Source organism: Lactuca sativa, chromosome 8, assembly GCF_002870075.4.
Source record: "Lactuca sativa cultivar Salinas chromosome 8, Lsat_Salinas_v11, whole genome shotgun sequence".
In the NCBI taxonomy this organism is placed as follows: Eukaryota; Viridiplantae; Streptophyta; class Magnoliopsida; order Asterales; family Asteraceae; genus Lactuca; species Lactuca sativa.
Window position 1 is genome coordinate 83,235,381 of NC_056630.2, and position 18,380 is coordinate 83,253,760.

At 34.5% G+C, this 18,380-nt stretch overlaps 2 protein-coding genes across 2 annotated transcripts; one reads left to right on the top strand and one right to left on the bottom strand.

Moving 5' to 3' along the window:
* The first annotated feature begins 751 nt into the window (after nucleotides 1–751).
* On the top strand, nucleotides 752–2,315 carry LOC111897868 (methyl-CpG-binding domain-containing protein 4). Its single transcript, XM_023893808.3, has 2 exons — nucleotides 752–924; nucleotides 1,534–2,315. The coding sequence occupies exons 1-2, from the start codon at nucleotides 862–864 to the stop codon at nucleotides 2,023–2,025; spliced, it is 555 nt and encodes a 184-aa protein (XP_023749576.1). The 5' UTR covers nucleotides 752–861; the 3' UTR covers nucleotides 2,026–2,315.
* Nucleotides 2,316–13,249: 10,934 nt separating this feature from the next.
* Nucleotides 13,250–14,985, bottom strand: LOC111897858 (uncharacterized). The gene is made up of 4 exons (XM_023893798.1): nucleotides 14,976–14,985; nucleotides 14,085–14,175; nucleotides 13,884–13,989; nucleotides 13,250–13,744 (listed from the first exon to the last, which is right to left on the bottom strand). The coding sequence occupies exons 1-4, from the start codon at nucleotides 14,983–14,985 to the stop codon at nucleotides 13,250–13,252; spliced, it is 702 nt and encodes a 233-aa protein (XP_023749566.1).
* Between the last annotated feature and the right edge of the window lie 3,395 nt (nucleotides 14,986–18,380).

Below are 18,380 nucleotides of genomic sequence, written 5' to 3' on the forward strand. Positions count from 1 at the left end.
AAGTCTCGAATTAGATCATAAAAGAAAACTGCCAAAAGGCAGTTACGTGTCTAACACGACACTGTATCAAATATGGCTATATTGACACGATCCCGTGTGAATTCAAAGTATGTTGCCATCTTTTGACTCGAAAGTTTGTCGCTAAAAATGGCCAAAATATGCATTGACACGACCTCGTATCAAATTGTGCTGGGTTGACACGACTCGTGTCAAGTGTGACGACATGTGTGGATTTTGAAGCACAAACTCACATGATCTGTGTGAGGCCTTATACGATGAAAAAACTCAATTTCCTTGTTTTCGCTCCGAAAATTTCAAAAATCTACTTTGGGCCCTTTTTCACCATTCCAAATCACCTTCAACCACCGAAACCACATAAAATGACATAAAAAATGTGGAAATGAAATGTGCCAAAATTCGTCTCGAAAACAAGTAAATGCATGGTTTATTATTGAATATAATGCAAAAGAGTGTACTAAAACATGTTAAAAAAGCGCATACCTAATAGTTACTTTTATCAACTAACTTATAAATAATTAAAGTGGCTCATGTCATTAACTTAAATAGCGGTCTAGTGGTTGATTTAAGAGCTTGAATGCTCACAACAAACATAGTTCATAAATCCATAAATTACAACTGGTTAACTATTAAGATTCGAAGTTCGAAGAGGAACATTTTTTAAAACTTTAACAAATATGGTGTGGTTTGGGGCTAATAAATAATAAATATAGTCGAGTTGTGTCCAAATGGAAATTAGATAGATGCCCCGGCCATATAAAGTATAAGTTTAGGTGGAGCTGCGGATGCGACCCATTTCACGACGGACACACGTGCGGGAGACTGAGAGCTACTCTGAGAAACATGGAGAAAGGTTCTGCGAATGGCTCGTCAGCGGTGAAGAAGAGTCCGAAATCGTCGGCTAAGGTTAACTAAAACCCCAATTTATTTGAGTTTGTTTCGATCATGGCTTCCTTGTTTTATAATTTTGATAAACACGAAGCATAATACGTCTTTCATCTCCTTTTTAGGGTTTTCAAGCGATTTTAGGGTTTTATGTGTACCTGTTACACGTTGTACATTTTCCTAAACCCGATCTGCGTTTTTCCTCATTGAGATTATGATTTTGTTTTTCAGTTTGAAGTAATTCTTCTTCGTTGCTCAATCTATGGCCCTACCACCAATAAAAAAAAATTGTCCGACTGTTTTTCTGTATCTTGTGTGCTGAATACATGAAACTCTGATAGATTAGCTTGGTATGCGATTTTTATTAAGCTTGTGTCAATTCTGCACATGAAAAACACCAGGTTGGGACTAAATGCTTAGTGTTTTAGAGTTATCTTTGTGCTGCTTACTTACTAAACGGCTTCTGTAATGAGTCTACAGCTGGAAACTACACATTATCTGCCAAGTAAATTTGTATCAGGTTCTTTCTTCATATGTATGGATTTGTAGGGTTTTGAAGATGATTTTGTTTTATCTGAATTTTTTTTTTGTATATGAATTGTTTTCAAGATTGATGTGGGTGTTATGCAGAGAGTAAGGGGCCCACCTCAGAGTTCTGTTGACACATTTGCTGTGCAATGTAACGAGTGTTTCAAATGGAGGACATTGACAACAGAAGAAGAGTTTGAAGAGTACAGAAGCAAGCAGAGTGAAGATCCATTTGTGTGCAAAAAACTGGAAGGAATCGAATGTGATAGCCCTGCTGACATTGAATACGATTCCTCAAGAACATGGGTGATGGATAAACCCAACATCCCAAAAACCCCAAAAGGTTTTCAAAGAATAATTATTCTGAGAAGAGATTACTCTAAAATGGATGTGCAGTATGTGACACCTGATGGAACAAGGATAAGAGCAGCTCCTGGAATCATCACATATCTTAAAGAACATCCGGAATACAGTGATATCTCAGCAACTGATTTCTGCTTCACATCTCCAAAGGTAATGAGTGATACCATTCCTGAACATATTGAGAAGAAAAGTCCAGGTGGCAGCAACAAGAAACCCAAAAAATCAAGTTGAATCATGTTTCTCTTGATCATGTTTCTGCTTCTGCGTGTTTTAAGCCGGTTATTTTGATGATGATGATGATGATGATGATGATGATGATGATGATGACATAGAACAAGGTATCCTTTCTATCGTATTGTATGTTAATTTTAAATTGTCTGTAGTTTTTGGTGACTTGGTAGGAATCAGGGAATGGTATCTTGTATGCAGTCTAGTATGTGGATTATGATGATGATGATGATGATGATGATGTTGGGGCGATTATATTATTATGGATATATAATTAAGCCTTCTGAGTTTCATTGATTTTTTTTTTTATTTGCTACATGATGTGGGTAAGGATTCACTCTCAATCTCTCATGTGAAATGTGCAAAAGAAGACTTGAATGACCTCCTTACCCCTTAGAAAGCTTAACTGGTTATTGTCCATTTCCAGTGTAGCAAATGTGGCCATATAACGAATTCATTTTACTTTTACTCTTTTTTCATTGAACATATATCAAAATTTCATCTTTTAAATATCGAACAATCTATTTGGTTAACAATTTTCAGCCAAACTAAAGTGGGCGCATTAGCTAGTTTTGGTTTGGCTTGGCTTGGCTTGACTTGTCGGTTCAAACCATACAAAACATGTTTAAAATATCCTTCAGATTAAAATAAAGGTACGAGTCATACATAAAATACCCTGAAAATCAAAGATAGCATTGACTAAAATATCAAACATAAATAAGGATCGCAATTTGCAAGCCTAAAATGGAGTGGAAATCCCGAATCTCAATCGTAGTCAAGCTACAACATGCTATAAGCACACAATAATGATCTCCAAAGCTCTAGTGTGGAAACTCTGACAACATCTTTGATATAACCATTTTATCTCCTCAACAACCGGACGTATATCACAAAAATACAGAGTAAGACTTGAAAAAAAAAAAAAAAAAAAAAAAATTGAAAGGCAGGATTCCAATAAATAAATGAGGGAGAATTTCGTCATTTTTAAACATCAAAATATCATATTTATCCAACTTAATTTTTAAATATCATATTTACCCTTCATAAAATTTTGAAATATCATATTTACTCTTCATAAAATTTCAAAATGTCATATATATCATTTTTAAATATCAAAATATCATATATGCCCTTCTTAAATATCAAAATAACGTATATGTATTTTTTAAACATCAAAATATCAATAGTAATATCTAAAATATCATCCATCTACAATATCATAATAATCAACAATAACAAAAACTAAACAATCAAAATATACATTCCATAGAGAGGGTTGAAGATGAATCATTTTGTTTGTCAAGAGAGCGACATTCCAATAATTTAGAAATTCATATTTCATTATCTTAGATGTAAGGATAATATGGTTAAAAAATATTAATTATTATAATAATTCTAAGGTATAAAAAATGATTATAAAATATTAAAAACATTATAAAAAAAGATTTGGGCAAATATGATATTTTGAAGGTTTATGAAAGGTAAATATGATATTGAGAAATTAAGCTGGATAAATATGATATTTTGAAGTTTAATAGGGGCATATATGAAATTCTCTCAATAAACCAGCAAGAAGCTGGAGATTACAAATTACAAGTAAAGCGAGCTCTAAATAATGAGTGAAGAGACCAATCAATCTATTTAAATAAATAAAACGAATGTGATCTTTTTTTTTTTTTGAATAGTTGGATTTTATTAAAAACGAACTAGTAATAAGCTAGAAAAAAGAAAAAAAAAATTACATAAAAAGCAAAGGGTTTTGTAACCACCCAGTCCAAGAAATATAAGATTTTCTCTTTCTACAAGAAAACCAAAGAAACGAATAATCTACCACTAAATGATGGATAAGCTCCTTATGGCAAAACGTGTTACCAAAAACCACATCATTCCTATACCTTCACAAAACCCACCAAGTCGTTTAGACAACCACTTGAATCACCATTTTCTTTATTTTGGTAATAGCTAACAAATCTTGCTAAGGCAAAAGCCCCGAATGGGATAACTGCAAAGGTAACTGGACATCCAACCACCTAGCAACAACAGCCCAAGTACGTGCCACTATCTCACAATCCCTAAACAAGTGTTGTAAGTTTTCTGTCTCCAACTGGCAAACTGGACATAGAATTATCGTAACATCAACTGATGGGTTTTAGTCATAAGACATCCTATGTGCTCATACAAACCCTAATGCTTGGATCTAGGTTTCTCTATTGTACATGTTTTGAATCCAAGACTATAAACCCTAATTCTAGCATATGGAAATCAATATTAACATATAATTAGGTTTAAGATATTACCTTGATTGTTATGTAGCAATAACAATCTCAATTCCTCCTTGGATTGACTTTGGAAGGCTTAGAGTCACAAGTGTCACTCATCTAATGGTTCACAAACACCATAAGCAAGAGGATGAAGAGGAGAGAGGATAGAGGCTGCCCAAAACATGTTCTAACCCTAGAAAAGAAGTTCTCCACGTTTTTGAGCCTTAAGGGTTCTATATATAGTGAGGCTATTAGGGTTATCTAACAAGGAAACCCTAATTTGGTTGCTTAAGCCCTAAGCAACCCATAGACTCCTTTAATCAAGCCCTTGGACGATTTCCTTATGGGCTTCCCATATGAATTCGTCCACCTCTTGATTTAAGACAATCCATGGCCCAAATTGCAATTATCTTATAATTACAATTCCAGTCCCTTAAGTTTAATTAATCTCTTTTAGTCACAAAACTAATTACCAATTAATTCTTGACTAATATTAATTAAACAATATGATTTCTCCTTATATTAATAAATCATATTTAATCCTTTCTCTTCATAATTCATCCTATCAAGTTGCTTTGGTGAAAGCAACCCAAAAGGACCATGCACCATCGGGTCAAGTACATACCAAAATAGTTATGGACTTAGACACTAATCCAACAGTCTCCCACTTGGATAAGTCTAACAACTATTCTGCGTATGACTTCAGATCCTGATCTGCAATCGTAGCTTTCCAAAGCCACTGTCAACTCTGATCATATCAAATACGCGTGTCCTTAGATAAGGGATCATATATTCCTCCATTCTAGATATCATATGAGAAATGATTTCAAATCATTCTCTTTGTACTATATCTCGATTTCTGATTTATGACGACAGACTAATTGAACAAATCAAATTAGCCCTAGCCCGGCCGAGCATTTACGTTTGTCATCACTAAACCATCGAGGGGCCCAAAGATATCGCTTTTATCCTACTTTGAATAAAAGGAATGGATAAACTTTGATACAATGCTTGCTTGCACTCACGCACCGAATCACACACAACAATATGTTTTATAACACCAAGTTACTAGTGCGTTTACATATTAACAATGTGCAACCGATTTGCAAGATACAACTCACACATCTCAGTTTCAAGAATATAAGATGTTATCGTCTTACCAATCACTCGTGATACAATTCATGGAGTGATCCAAGCGAGCGTGGGTTTAATCCAATGCTCAAATCATATTCGTAAGCACTCATGAACGTTGCAGCGAACATTTGCTTATGTCTAATACTTTTCTAGACAATCCACACACCAATTCATGACAGTCTTCATTCAAATCTACTTCCAATATATGAACGACTGTGGCCCGTTCGAATAATTCGATTATTCTTAATAAACTCAATTATTCTGGAAGTCAAAACATGCAAATGTGAAACACAAGAATAATACTAATCCCATATGGCCTCAAACCTTTGAGTATAAATAAAACGCCTTTTATTTATCACCATATTGATTACTCATTATTTGTCGTTTCGGGTAATCAACTTCTTACTTGAATTCCAACACTTGTCCCATGCTCCTAGCATGCACACAATGTTTACCTATGGTTCTTACTTTTTGAAATAGATCACATTGAACACATTTCCAATCATTCTCATTTCACAACTCCAAATCCGTTTTTCTTAAGTTTAAGAATATCAAATTCTTGCTACTTATAGAATATGCTAGATTCTAACATTTTATGCAATGATCCTTTCGTAATGTCACTGCACCAAAATCACAAAGACTATTGCCAATGATATTACAAAGTCCTCTATCGGAGATTGTTACAAGACAATTCCTTAGATATGATGTCTCTCACTCAAACTACATTCCTTTGAACATCCTTTTGCATAAAAGTTTCTAATCTAGACATAGATTTTCAATATTCAATTCCCAATATGGACACGCTTCCATATTTTCCATATGACAACTCATTCTTAATAGAATCTTATCTATTCGAAATGATGTCGATATGGTCCATCCAATATGGAAACATTTCCATAATTTCCATATGAAAACTCATTCTTAATAGAATCTTTTCTATTCATAATAATGTCGATATGGTCCATCCAATACCATGCTTCCAACTACTCACAAGCGACCAATCCTCGTCAAACTTTGGATTGTCCTTTGATAGTTGTTTAATTATTTTAGTCAAAACCAATTCTAGTCCTTTTTCTCTCTAAATGCGCTAGACATTTGGAAAATTTTAGAATGGTCAAACATTAAAGCATTTGCAATCGATCTTATACCCAAAGCGTATGGGACACGACGCATAATGTTTTATTTGCTATGTTCTCAAAATTCGAATTGTGAAGAGAAATGTCGTAATCATAATTGAAATTTTAAGAACACACTATGTACCCTTGACTAAATTTTATTAACATTCCACAACCTAAGCCTTTAGATTTGAAATGAAGCATAATATTCTCTCCCTTAATTATAGCAAAACAACCTTTCAACTCGTACAACTTTGCAAAGTATGAATCTTGTTTTTCTATAATTAATATTGCCAACTTGCAATACGTGCCTTAATAATCATACAATCATAACATTTATGCTCCCACTATCATGATGATTATTATAAAACATAACACTTATGCTCCCACTAGCTTCAACATGTATTCATAAACATCTTAACTTTCAGAAAAACAATGCTTATTGAATTTCTTAAGTTCATGTTTCTAATACTTAGTGCTTTGATAATCTTTTATCAAGGTTTCTTGAACTTATACACATTTTCCTTAGATAGTTCATATGTGTGTGTAAACAATTGCCAAACCTCACAATTCAAATTATGGAAAGGGATACCGTAACCATGATTAAATTCGAGAATGCAATTTTACTATCTTCTTAAAATCTTTCTTAGGGAAAGCATTTCCTCACAATCATTTTCATGAAGGAGGAAATCTTATGACACTTAGATTTAAAACGGTGTATGTGTTCCTATTCATGTGAATTTGTTAAAACCAAAGTTTACGGCAAATTCAAACTCATATGGATCGAACTTTCTTAATCTTGATTTCTTGCCTTATGGTAGCACAGCTGCCCACCATGTCTTCCAAGTAGTTAAGCAGCTCACATTTTCCTATCAATGTACCTTTCATTGATTAAGGTGTTTTGCCTTTTATGCGTTCAAAATGAGAACTCATAGAACTCTCATGCATAATTAACTCGATTGGATTGGCACAAAACCAAAATAATGTCATCACGATAGGTTGTAAACCTCAACTCGTGTGCTAGTGATGATCGATAAGGTTTATTTGATTTGTTCTTGAAACCTTTCAAGACCATTAAGACTCCCACTGACTCCTTGACATATAAAATTCTCTTGTCAAAACATTTCTTGACAAATAAATATTCAAGAGTTAGTGTAGCTTTTATCAAGACAAAACACTTCATAACTTTGGTCCTAGTTGGTCTTTGTCTTATCCAAGACATCACAACTTTCCACAATTGATGAATGTTATAAACCTTCTTAATACTTTTCACTCATTGTCACAATCTTAACTTTAAGACTTGTTATTGGAACGAAGTATGATTGACTTTTTGATTTAACCATTTTTTCAATCCTTGATTCCTCTTCTTAAACATACAATTGTACTAAGACTCACTTAGAGGATCAATTGAGATATGGTTCTTAATCATTAAGACCTATCATAAAGCATAAAAGCTACTCTCCCTTCTTCTTAGAATGGAGAAACTTTTATCTTTCTGCCTACTTGATTCTTCTTATTCGTTCTGCTATTGATCTTAACCCTTTAATCAATTCAGAATTACACCTAATCTTGTAAGTATAATCATATTTACTAAACCTTTAGTAAATCATGACGAATATCTTTGTTACTCTTATGGTGGACTTGATCAACACGCAACTTTGCGCATTCGATCTCCAAGTCCTTTACTTGACACTTTGTCAATGAATTAGTCTAAATTTCCAAATATGAAATTTCTCATTCATCGTGCAATCAAGTTGCATGATTCCAAGTTTCTGTCCAATTGAAACTTGGGCGATGAGAAACTCTCCCTATTTGGTAAATTCTCGACTTTCCATAAATAACATAATAAGAACCAAATCCATTATTGCTAATAATAGAACCATTTTAACATCAATTTTTTTCATACACGCAATTGTAAGGATAAATAAATAAAATTTAAAATCAAAATTTATTTTATTGCGGAAAAATTTGTCCTTACAATGCAACTCATTGAAAAACTTATGATAATACATCTTTCTTAGCAATCTAATTCTAACTCTAAGTAGTAGCTCAAGAATCTAATCTTCGAGAAATGCGATCGAAATCCATTCCTTCACGGTTAGATTTTGCTCACTTCTTCCCTTAAGCTTCCTTTCTTTTCTTCGATCCTACAAAACATCAATTGTAATCTTATCACATTATGTATTAAGAATCTAGAATAGAAGCTTAAAAGAGTTAGTCAATGGATTTTACCTAAAGCAAAGCCATACGTTTTGACTCTCCCATCTCTTAGATCTCTTAGGTAAATAGGGCAGCTTCGTCTCCAATGCCCCTTCTCTTGGCAATAAAAGCAAATTGACTCTTTTGGAATAGAACATGGAACTACTTCAGACATTGCCTTTCTCTTATGATCAAACTTTTCGATCATATCATGTCTTTCGTTGCCATTGTCTATATCCATAGAGGTCTTGAAGGCAGATTCACCAATCAACTTTGCTTTTCTATTGCGCCAAACCATTGTTGATTCAGCAACAATAAGCATATAGGTGAGATCTATAAGGGTCACGTCGCGATTCATCGTATAGTACTCTCTTACGAACTCACTATACGAGTTAGGAAGTGACTGAAGAACCCAATCAACATCCATTTCCTCACAGACAACGGATCCCAACATTCTTAACCTATCAATGTGTGACTTCATCCCTAGGACGTGTGCACACACCGGCTTTCCTTCTTTATATTTACTTGCCAAAAGGGCTTGAGTGATCTTGAACTTTTCAAGCCTTTGAACTTGTGGGTTAGGGAGAATAATTGGAGGAGGAGGAGGAAGTGAAGTATGATTTCTTGTTCCTCGATCGAATCGTGGAATATCATCTTCATGTGGAATGCTTGTTCCACGGGATTCGGGAAGACCATAGTTGTCAAACTTTGACATCTACAAGACGGGAGAAAAACGAATTCAAGTTAGTTGATAGATTGAGTCCTTAGTAAATCACCCAAATGAGATACTAAGGCTAGGACCCAACACAATATTCTACAACTCGGGAGAGGGATGCCGTAACCCAAATTGCAGAACATTTGAAGGTAAGTGAATGACGATTCACTAATTTCCACCATGAAAAACAAAAAAAAAAAATTAAGTTTTAAATCTATGAAAACTCCTAGATCCTTTGAGATTCATTGAACTTTCAATGGCATGTTTAAATCTCGATATGCCCCTCTAGTTTGTGACTGGGATGCCGAGGATCACAAAGCGGGTGTGAATAACCATGCAAACTTACATGGTGCCCTCACATGTTACAGTCACCTATTTGATGTGCCGGTAAACCACACACGCTCCACCGAACTATAACAAACATTGAGTCATCCTTTGCTACCTTTGCTTAGAACCATTTAGTGTGCCGGTAAACCACACACGCTCCACTAACGTCTTCGCAAGAGCACAAAGTGTAATTTCATGGAATTGCATCAATTCACTTTTGCCTAAGTAACTAAGATTGGGAATTTTATGAAAACATTTAGTTACTTTTATACTTCATTATACTTATAATGGAAGGTTTTGTCATATCCTACCCGTTCGGCTAACGACCATCCACTAGTCAAGAGTGCGGTGGGTAAGAGTGGATACCCATTCAATCGCCATTTTATAGGCAATTTCCTTAAACACCCCTTATAGACCAGCTTCGTGAATGAGACCTACTAACGGTAAGACTGACTTTTACTCATACATATATATATATATATATATATATATATATATATATATATATATATATATATATATATATATATAATGTTAGACTTTTAATGTTATATATAGTATAGGGTGTATTTTACACTTTTAAAATATTAGGCGGTTAAATTTAACAATTATACTTTTAATTCAATTAAACCAAAAACTTTATGGATTTATTAAACCTCTTTTAATTATACACCTTAATTAATTAATAAAGTCATAAGGGTGTGATTTGAACTTTTTCAAAACTATGTTAGGGTTTTAGAATTTAACATTCCTAATTAAACTTTTAATCAACTTTTAAATTCCAAAACTTGAGGGCAAGTTTTGAAACATTTCAACACATTAGGGTTTAGAATTTAAATATACATCAAAATTAAACCATTTAATCAAAATTTAAATTCCAAAACTTGAGGGCAAGTTTTGAAACCTTTTTCAAAATATTAGGGTTTCAACTATTTAAATTTCAAAACAACAAAACTTTTGGGTTCAAATTTAAACTATAAAACCTTAAGGGCAAAATATGAAACTTTTCATAACAACAAGGATTAAATAACAAATAATTCAAATTAACATTTAATCACATAATTATCCATATTTGATTTATTTAATGATTTCTTGCAAAACAATTTATCAATTTAATCAAAATAATTTAAACAATTATCACATAAGGAAACAATTATCTTATTAATTGATAAATATCTTCAATTAGATCAAAAATATAGTCAAATATATCATATAATCATATTAATGTTGATCTAACATGATAAGGTAACTATCCATAAGCAAAAACAGCAAGAAATCCCGAAGTACCCTCCATCTGACGAGCTAACTCGGCGAGTCAGGCTTGGACTCGGCCAGTCTGCATGGACTCGGCGAGTTCAGCCATGGAATCGGCGAGTCCAACCTCCAAAAACCCAAAAAACGAATTTTCCAGTTATACAATGCATCAATACAATTGAAACCAAGCTAGGCTCTGATACCACTGATGGGTTTTAGTCATAAGACATCCTATGTGCTCATACAAACCCTAATGCTTGGATCTAGGTTTCTCTATTGTACATGCTTTGAATCCAAGACTATAAACCCTAATTCTAGCATATGGAAATCAATATTAACATATAATTAGGTTTAAGATATTACCTTGATTGTTATGTAGCAATAACAATCCCAATTCCTCCTTGGATTGACTTTGGAAGGCTTAGAGTCACAAGTGTCACTCCTCTAATGGTTCACAAACACCATAAGCAAGAGGATGAAGAGGAGAGAGGATAGAGGCTGCCCAAAACGTGTTCTAACCCTAGAAAAGAAGTTCTCCACGTTTTTGAGCCTTAAGGGTTCTATATATAGTGAGGCTATTAGGGTTATCTAACAAGGAAACCCTAATTTGGTTGCTTAAGCCCTAAGCAACCCATAGACTCCTTTAATCAAGCCCTTGGACGATTTCCTTATGGGCTTCCCATAAGAATTCGTCCACCTCTTGATTTAAGACAATCCATGGCCCAAATTGCAATTATCTTATAATTACAATTCCAGTCCCTTAAGTTTAATTAATCTCTTTTAGTCACAAAACTAATTACCAATTAATTCTTGACTAATATTAATTAAACAATATGATTTCTCCTTATATTAATAAATCATATTTAATCCTTTCTCTCCATAATTCATCCTATCAAGTTGCTTTGGTGAAGGCAACCCAAAAGGACCATGCACCATCGGGTCAAGTACATACCAAAATAGTTATGGACTTAGACACTAATCCAACCTCAACACCTCTAGTAGGAAGGTTCGTTCTAAGCGGAAGACGAACCATAAGTAAACACCATGTAAAAATTATAACCTTCCTAGGAAGGTAAACATTCCAAATCATGTTACTCTTAACATCCAACAACATTCATTGTTCCACATGCCTTCTAGTACATTTGACTGGAAACTTATCATCATCAACCAAGTCCCACCACCATCTATGAACACTCATTCCCAACCGATATCCCGCTATAAGATAAATGAGCATACTAAATTGAGAAGTCTCAAATCCAACAACATGCTCACGAGACTAATCCCAAGCACATTGATCTTCACTACATTGATCCCTCACTAAAAAAAGGGTTTCTTTCAAGTTGGAAGAGAGTTTGAAACCAAAAGGCCAAGGGATTCCACCATACCACGTATCCATCCAAAAACATGTAGTAACGTCATCTCCCACTTTTCGAAAATCCATAGAAAATGAATCACCATTTTCATGCACAACACACAAAGACTTCAAAATACGATTCCCCACCCCATCCCCGAGGTTAGTAACACCAAATTCAAGAAAAAACAACTCACATGCAAAACTTTTATAACTTTTACCCATAGTGCATCACGTTCTGTAAGAAATCACCATCTTCATTTTTGTAACAAGGAGTAATTACAACATTCTGGACTTCTGATCCCCACACCACCCTGATCCTTTGAAGCAATCACTAAATCCCAAGCTACCCAATGTATCTTGCGGACTATCTTTAGAACCCCAAAAATGTGAGCCCTAACGCCTCGTTTCCGAGTTTAACAAAAGAAAAGAAGAGAAGATAAAAGAAAGTCATGAGAGAAAAGAAGAGAAAGGAAAGGAAAATAAAATTTTCTTTTGTGTTCCCAAGTTGGAGAGAAGTGGAAGGAAAATGAATCATTTTGTTCTTTCTTTCCAAATTCTCCCAAATTGGAAGGAATGTTAGGAGGGACAGTGATCCTCACATTTCCCTCCACTTCCTTCCTTTAATGAAACTCGGGAACACCATTTTCTGTTATTTTCTTCTCATTTCCACCCATTTCTTTTCCTTTCTCTCGTTAAGTTGAACTCGGGAACGGGGTGTAAATTATTCCAACATCTTTTTTACTTGATTCGGCATAAAAAACAAGGACATTAATTAAATTCCCAATGATCCAAGGAAGGATGAAAGCATCATAGACCGACCCCCTATAGAGAACATTTTCACTTTCTAAGAAGAAATCTTCTTCTTAAATCAATCAAAAAGCCTCTGCCTACTCCGAACTCGAGCCATATTTTCAATCACTAGAAGCCCTAGATAAAGAAACAGAAGCTTACCTGAGGCACAACCAGTAATCGTTGCCATCTCGACCACTTCGTCAGGTTGAACCCCCACACCATACAAATTTGATTTATGAAGGTTCATCTTTAACCTTGACACAAGGTAAAAATAGTTAAGCATCATAATCATGTTTTTTGTATTTCTCTTAGACCATTCACCCAACAATAACACATCATCCACATAAAAGAGGTATGACAAGATAAGATTATTCGGCCCCACCACTACTCCACTCAAAAGATCTGCAAAATTTACATCTTCAAGAGCCACATGTAATCCTTCCATAACAATAATGAACAAATACGATGAGAGTGGGTCACACTGTCCAAGACCTCTCTTGATACAGAACTCCTGATACAGGCTCTCAATAACTAGCATGGATGCTTTAGCCAAGTTCAAGCATGCCTGAATCTACTCTTTCCATTTAAAACCAAAAGCCACAAACTGTAAAATTTGCATCAGATAATCCAAATTTAATGAGTCGTAAGCCTTTTCAAAATCAATATTAAACACCATCAGTTTCTTTCTCTTCTTTTTAAACCTCATTTACCAATGGCCCGTCAAGAATTTGATGACCCTTTACAAAAGCGGATTGCTCTGTATTAACAATTGACCCAATTACCCAAGCAATCCGATTGGCGAGAACTGTAATGTCCCTAAAATAACAACAAAGATTTTTCATTTAAATTAGATTAACCAAATTAAAACTGTTTACTAAGAATCATTAAGTGAGATTTATTTGTTTGAAAACCATAAGATTAACAGAGTTGATTTGCAAAACAGCAGAAACCAAAATCTTGGATGTGAGTGTGCAGTCCAGTCGAGCTCTTCACATAAACAACCTGCAAAACATTTAATCCACAATTGTATGCGTAAATCTTAATGAGCTCCTCAATATAGCACATAATCCACCATATATATAATTCATACAAGCAGAGTTCTCGGTTACAACGCTGATATGTCACCTCTTCTTTCAACATGCATACAACACACATAATCATCATATGTATCATCCACTGGCACTTTTGCCACTGCACATCTTTCCAGGCTACATCCTAGTCTTTCATTCCATTCATTTCCATATCCAAATCGGGGCCAGTGCTAATACTGACAACCGCCTCATGAATACATAATCATATGTGGTCAGGAGTCAGATAGACAGTCAAACATATGTTCCTAGCCGAGAGCAATAAATCAAACAAAAACCATGAAATAGGCTTCAGACCAAGAGTTTTTAGGCTATCCAACTTAAATCATATACATTGTGACATCCCTATTTTCATGGTCAGAAAATACATTTTTATTTATGCTTATTTTAAACCAGGTTTTATTTATAACTGCAGAATTTGTCCCATAAAAGTATTTCCAAAGAAATGTTTTTCATTGATTTATTAAAAACAGGGGATGTCATAACTGATACAAGAAACATTAAGCATAAACATACTCACTATTGGCCTTACAACATCTAATAGCATATATTTCCTCGAATCTCTCATCAGATCCAAACATCATATTCCTTCATACCGCTACCTGTGATATAAAGAGACTAGGTGGGCCAGGTTGGGAGACCTGGTGAGTACATAACTCACAACATTATAATATTTTAATTATATATTTCATGGCAAACAAATAACCCACTTACCTATTTTCATTATTCTCACTTTCCTAATCCTTAAATAATGATCTCAATGGATCTCTCCTAAAGGATCTTTTATCAAAAACGATTGTCATCTATTGTTCCTCAAACATCTAGGCACAACAGTACAATAATACTTTAGGCACAACACAACAGTACGATAGTACTTTGGTCACATCACAGCAGGTCACAACTTATAATTTTTCATAGCCTTTTTACTAACTAATACTTTCCTAGATAACTAGACACATCAATACAATAGTACTTTGGGTGAGCACAACAGTACGATAGTACTTTGGATGAGCACAACAGTACGATAGTACTTTGGTCACAACTTATTGTTTAGTACAACCCTTTACTAGCTTATCACAACCCCTCGTTTATTATTTCACACAACCCTTCACTATCCTATCACAACCTCTTATTTATTTGTCTCACACAACCCTTCACTATCCAATCATATTTTAAGTATGATAAAATATATATAGTTTAATCAAATAATAACTATATCATGTTGCACAAATATATTTAACATAGCTAAACAACACACATAGCATTTAAGCAATTAGAATACTTGTATCTATGTGCAAGTTTGAAAGTAATTATGCACTCACTTGTTAAAGTGGATCACTGGTGATTCCGGTAGCGCTCTGCCTAACACATTGGATTTTCCTTTGATGTGACCTAGGTTTAACTATCACTAAGTCTTTATCTTATATTCTTCATGACTGATGATAGTCTAAATTTCTCAACAATCCCAATGTCTACTGATCTATAGTTGATAAGGGGCAACCAGGTAAGATCATATTGGAGGTAGGTTCAGTTTGGTATACGGAGTATACTGTTTGAAAATCTCATTTTAAACACCTCACTAAATCTAGTCTAGACATTACCCTCATAAGTAGATCGATCAATATTATTACATGGAAGCATTGATAAACCTTATTTATAGATTCATAATAACGACTATGAATATAAATATAAGTTACACTTTATTTTCAGTAGATTGAGGTGAATCTCATCCCAGTGTTTGGCGGGTCGAAGGCACCAATGTCGGCCCATGGATTATTGTTATTTATCTATTAACTATCTATGTGACGCTTGCATGTGTTGTAAGTTTTTGTATATATACCGGACGGGGCCTGATGAGTGTGTTGGGTGGGCCCATTGCATGTTACTAACAAATCTGTTCCGGGCAGGGCCCGATGTCGGGTGGGGCCTGATGGTTGTCGGGCAAGGCCCATTGTGTGTATGGTATGAGGTACTTTGGGGAACTCACTAAGCTTTGTGCTTATGATTTTCAGTTTATGTTTCAGGTACTTCCGAATCGAAGGGGAAGAGCTTGGGATGATCGCATTGCACACACCATGACTTTTCTGCTTATTAACTCTGATGTACTTTTGGGATGTGAATTTGATTTACTATGAACACTTTTTGGTTTTGAAAAACATGTTTGATTGATGGTTTATTTATTATAAAAACAAAAAAATTGGGTCTGAGTTTTGGGACGTTACAAACACTTTAACACATTAGACCATCTGCAATACTCTCCACAACAACGGTCGTGGAAAGGTTCCAGATCAACCACCTTGAGCAACCACGAACCACCCCACCACAACCGAAGTATTCTCCATTGAGAACAAAGAGAAAGAAAGAAGAGAGAGAGAGAGAAAAAAAAAGAATGAGAGAGAAGAAGAAAACAATTAATGTTGTCCTTCGTCCTCCCTTCCACAAATCACCACAACCACGCCCGACAACAAAGGTTTGGGCTAGTGTGCACGGACAACGCTTGTGGCCATGTAGACCACGAGCCCCTTAGTTGTCGGTACTCCAAACGACCTTAGCCCCAAATGTGGCATTAGACCCATAGGGTTTTGCGGCAACGCCACAAAACTTTTATTGAATTTAGAGGTGGAAAAAATATTCAAGAGTGACAAGTTAATGATACATGTTAAACATGATTTAATCAATATTCAAGTAATTCGTTTTGATATACAACAATTCCAATCACAAATTTCCCCAACATTTGCCTCAAATGAAACATTCGATTTTTACACCATTTTAGATTGATGATATCCTTTCCGAGGATTGGCCTCGGCAAACATGCTCTGTCAGTTTGAGTTTTTCTCTCAAATATCACTCGGTGTGTGTTTCCAAATTGTAATGGTGTATGTGTGTGAGGGGAATTTGCCACCAATGATCCTAAACTTCTTAACCCTGCCAACTTAATGACTTTAATGGACCATTTTATTCTATAATAGTATATTTCCCAATATTTTGTTTTGGTTAAACCCAAAAATACACAATATCTCTTAAAACAAATGTCACTTTTCTATAAAAGTCGATCTATGAAATACTCAGTCGTTTTGTTAGTATTACTATAATATCAATCAACCACCAATCACAGTCACTCTTAATCAAACCCTCTATATTTTTAATAGGTCTAGCAATCGTGTCGTGTTTGGGTTAGCGTGTTAGCATGTCAAAATACACCAACCCAAAACACGACTCATTTAATTATACAAGTCACGGGTTGGCAGGTTTGGGACATAAATCCATATACGACCCATCAACTCGTTTATTTATACGGGTTCACGGGTTGGCGGGTCGGATTCAGGTTCATGGGTCAGATTCGAATTTGGATTTGGGTTGGTGGGTTCATCGGTCAGATTCGGGTTCGTGGGTCAAATTCCATAACAAAATTGATAATTAAACATAAATAAATTCCATAAATTTAAAAAGATGCGAACATATCATAATTTTAGAAAACTTAAGTCTTAAACATCCAAATGAAAATTTAAAACATTCATGCAAACATGTTCAAACTAGAACATTAATACAAACAAAGATAAATTAAGTCGTTCATTAATGTATCGTCATATGCGTACAAGGCTAAAGGGCAAAAGCTTATTCGATTTTGTCTTTATGAGATTATTTAGAACAAACGTGGTGAAAATGGTTAACAGGTTAAGGGTCACCGTTTAATAACCTTAAGGAAGACAACATATTAGATCATATTTAATAGAATGATACTTAATATAGTTATAAAGTGTATAACTTTTTTTATTAAAATCTTAAACGGGTTAGCGGATCAACTCGTATGTTTTTTAGCAAACCCATATATGACCCGTTTAATAAACGGGTTGGCAGATTGACGGGTTGAAAAACTCAACCCAAACTCGTATATCTTTGTGTCGGATCACAGATCGTATCGAGAATTGTCAGACCTAACTTTTAAATCCAATGTGGTGATGGTGGGTATGTTGTATCATGTTTATTAATTCTATATTTTCAACTAAATAAATAATACAAAAGGTTGATATGTAAGTTTTCTTACATAATTTTTATATATGAATTACATACATAGAAAAATAATTTTAAAAAAAGTAACCCAAAGGAATAGAGTACTTA

Coding starts and splice junctions, on each gene's coding strand:
- LOC111897868 (XM_023893808.3), top strand. CDS start 862: ATGGAGAAAGGTTCTGCGAATGGCTCGTCAGCGGTGAAGAAGAGTCCG. Junction 925..1,533: donor GTCCGAAATCGTCGGCTAAG/GTTAACTAAAAC, acceptor GGTGTTATGCAG/AGAGTAAGGGGCCCACCTCA.
- LOC111897858 (XM_023893798.1), bottom strand. Junction 13,990..14,084: donor TCAACTCTGTTAATCTTATG/GTTTTCAAACAA, acceptor TTGTTATTTTAG/GGACATTACAGTTCTCGCCA. Junction 13,745..13,883: donor AAATTCTTGACGGGCCATTG/GTAAATGAGGTT, acceptor TGGAAAGAGTAG/ATTCAGGCATGCTTGAACTT.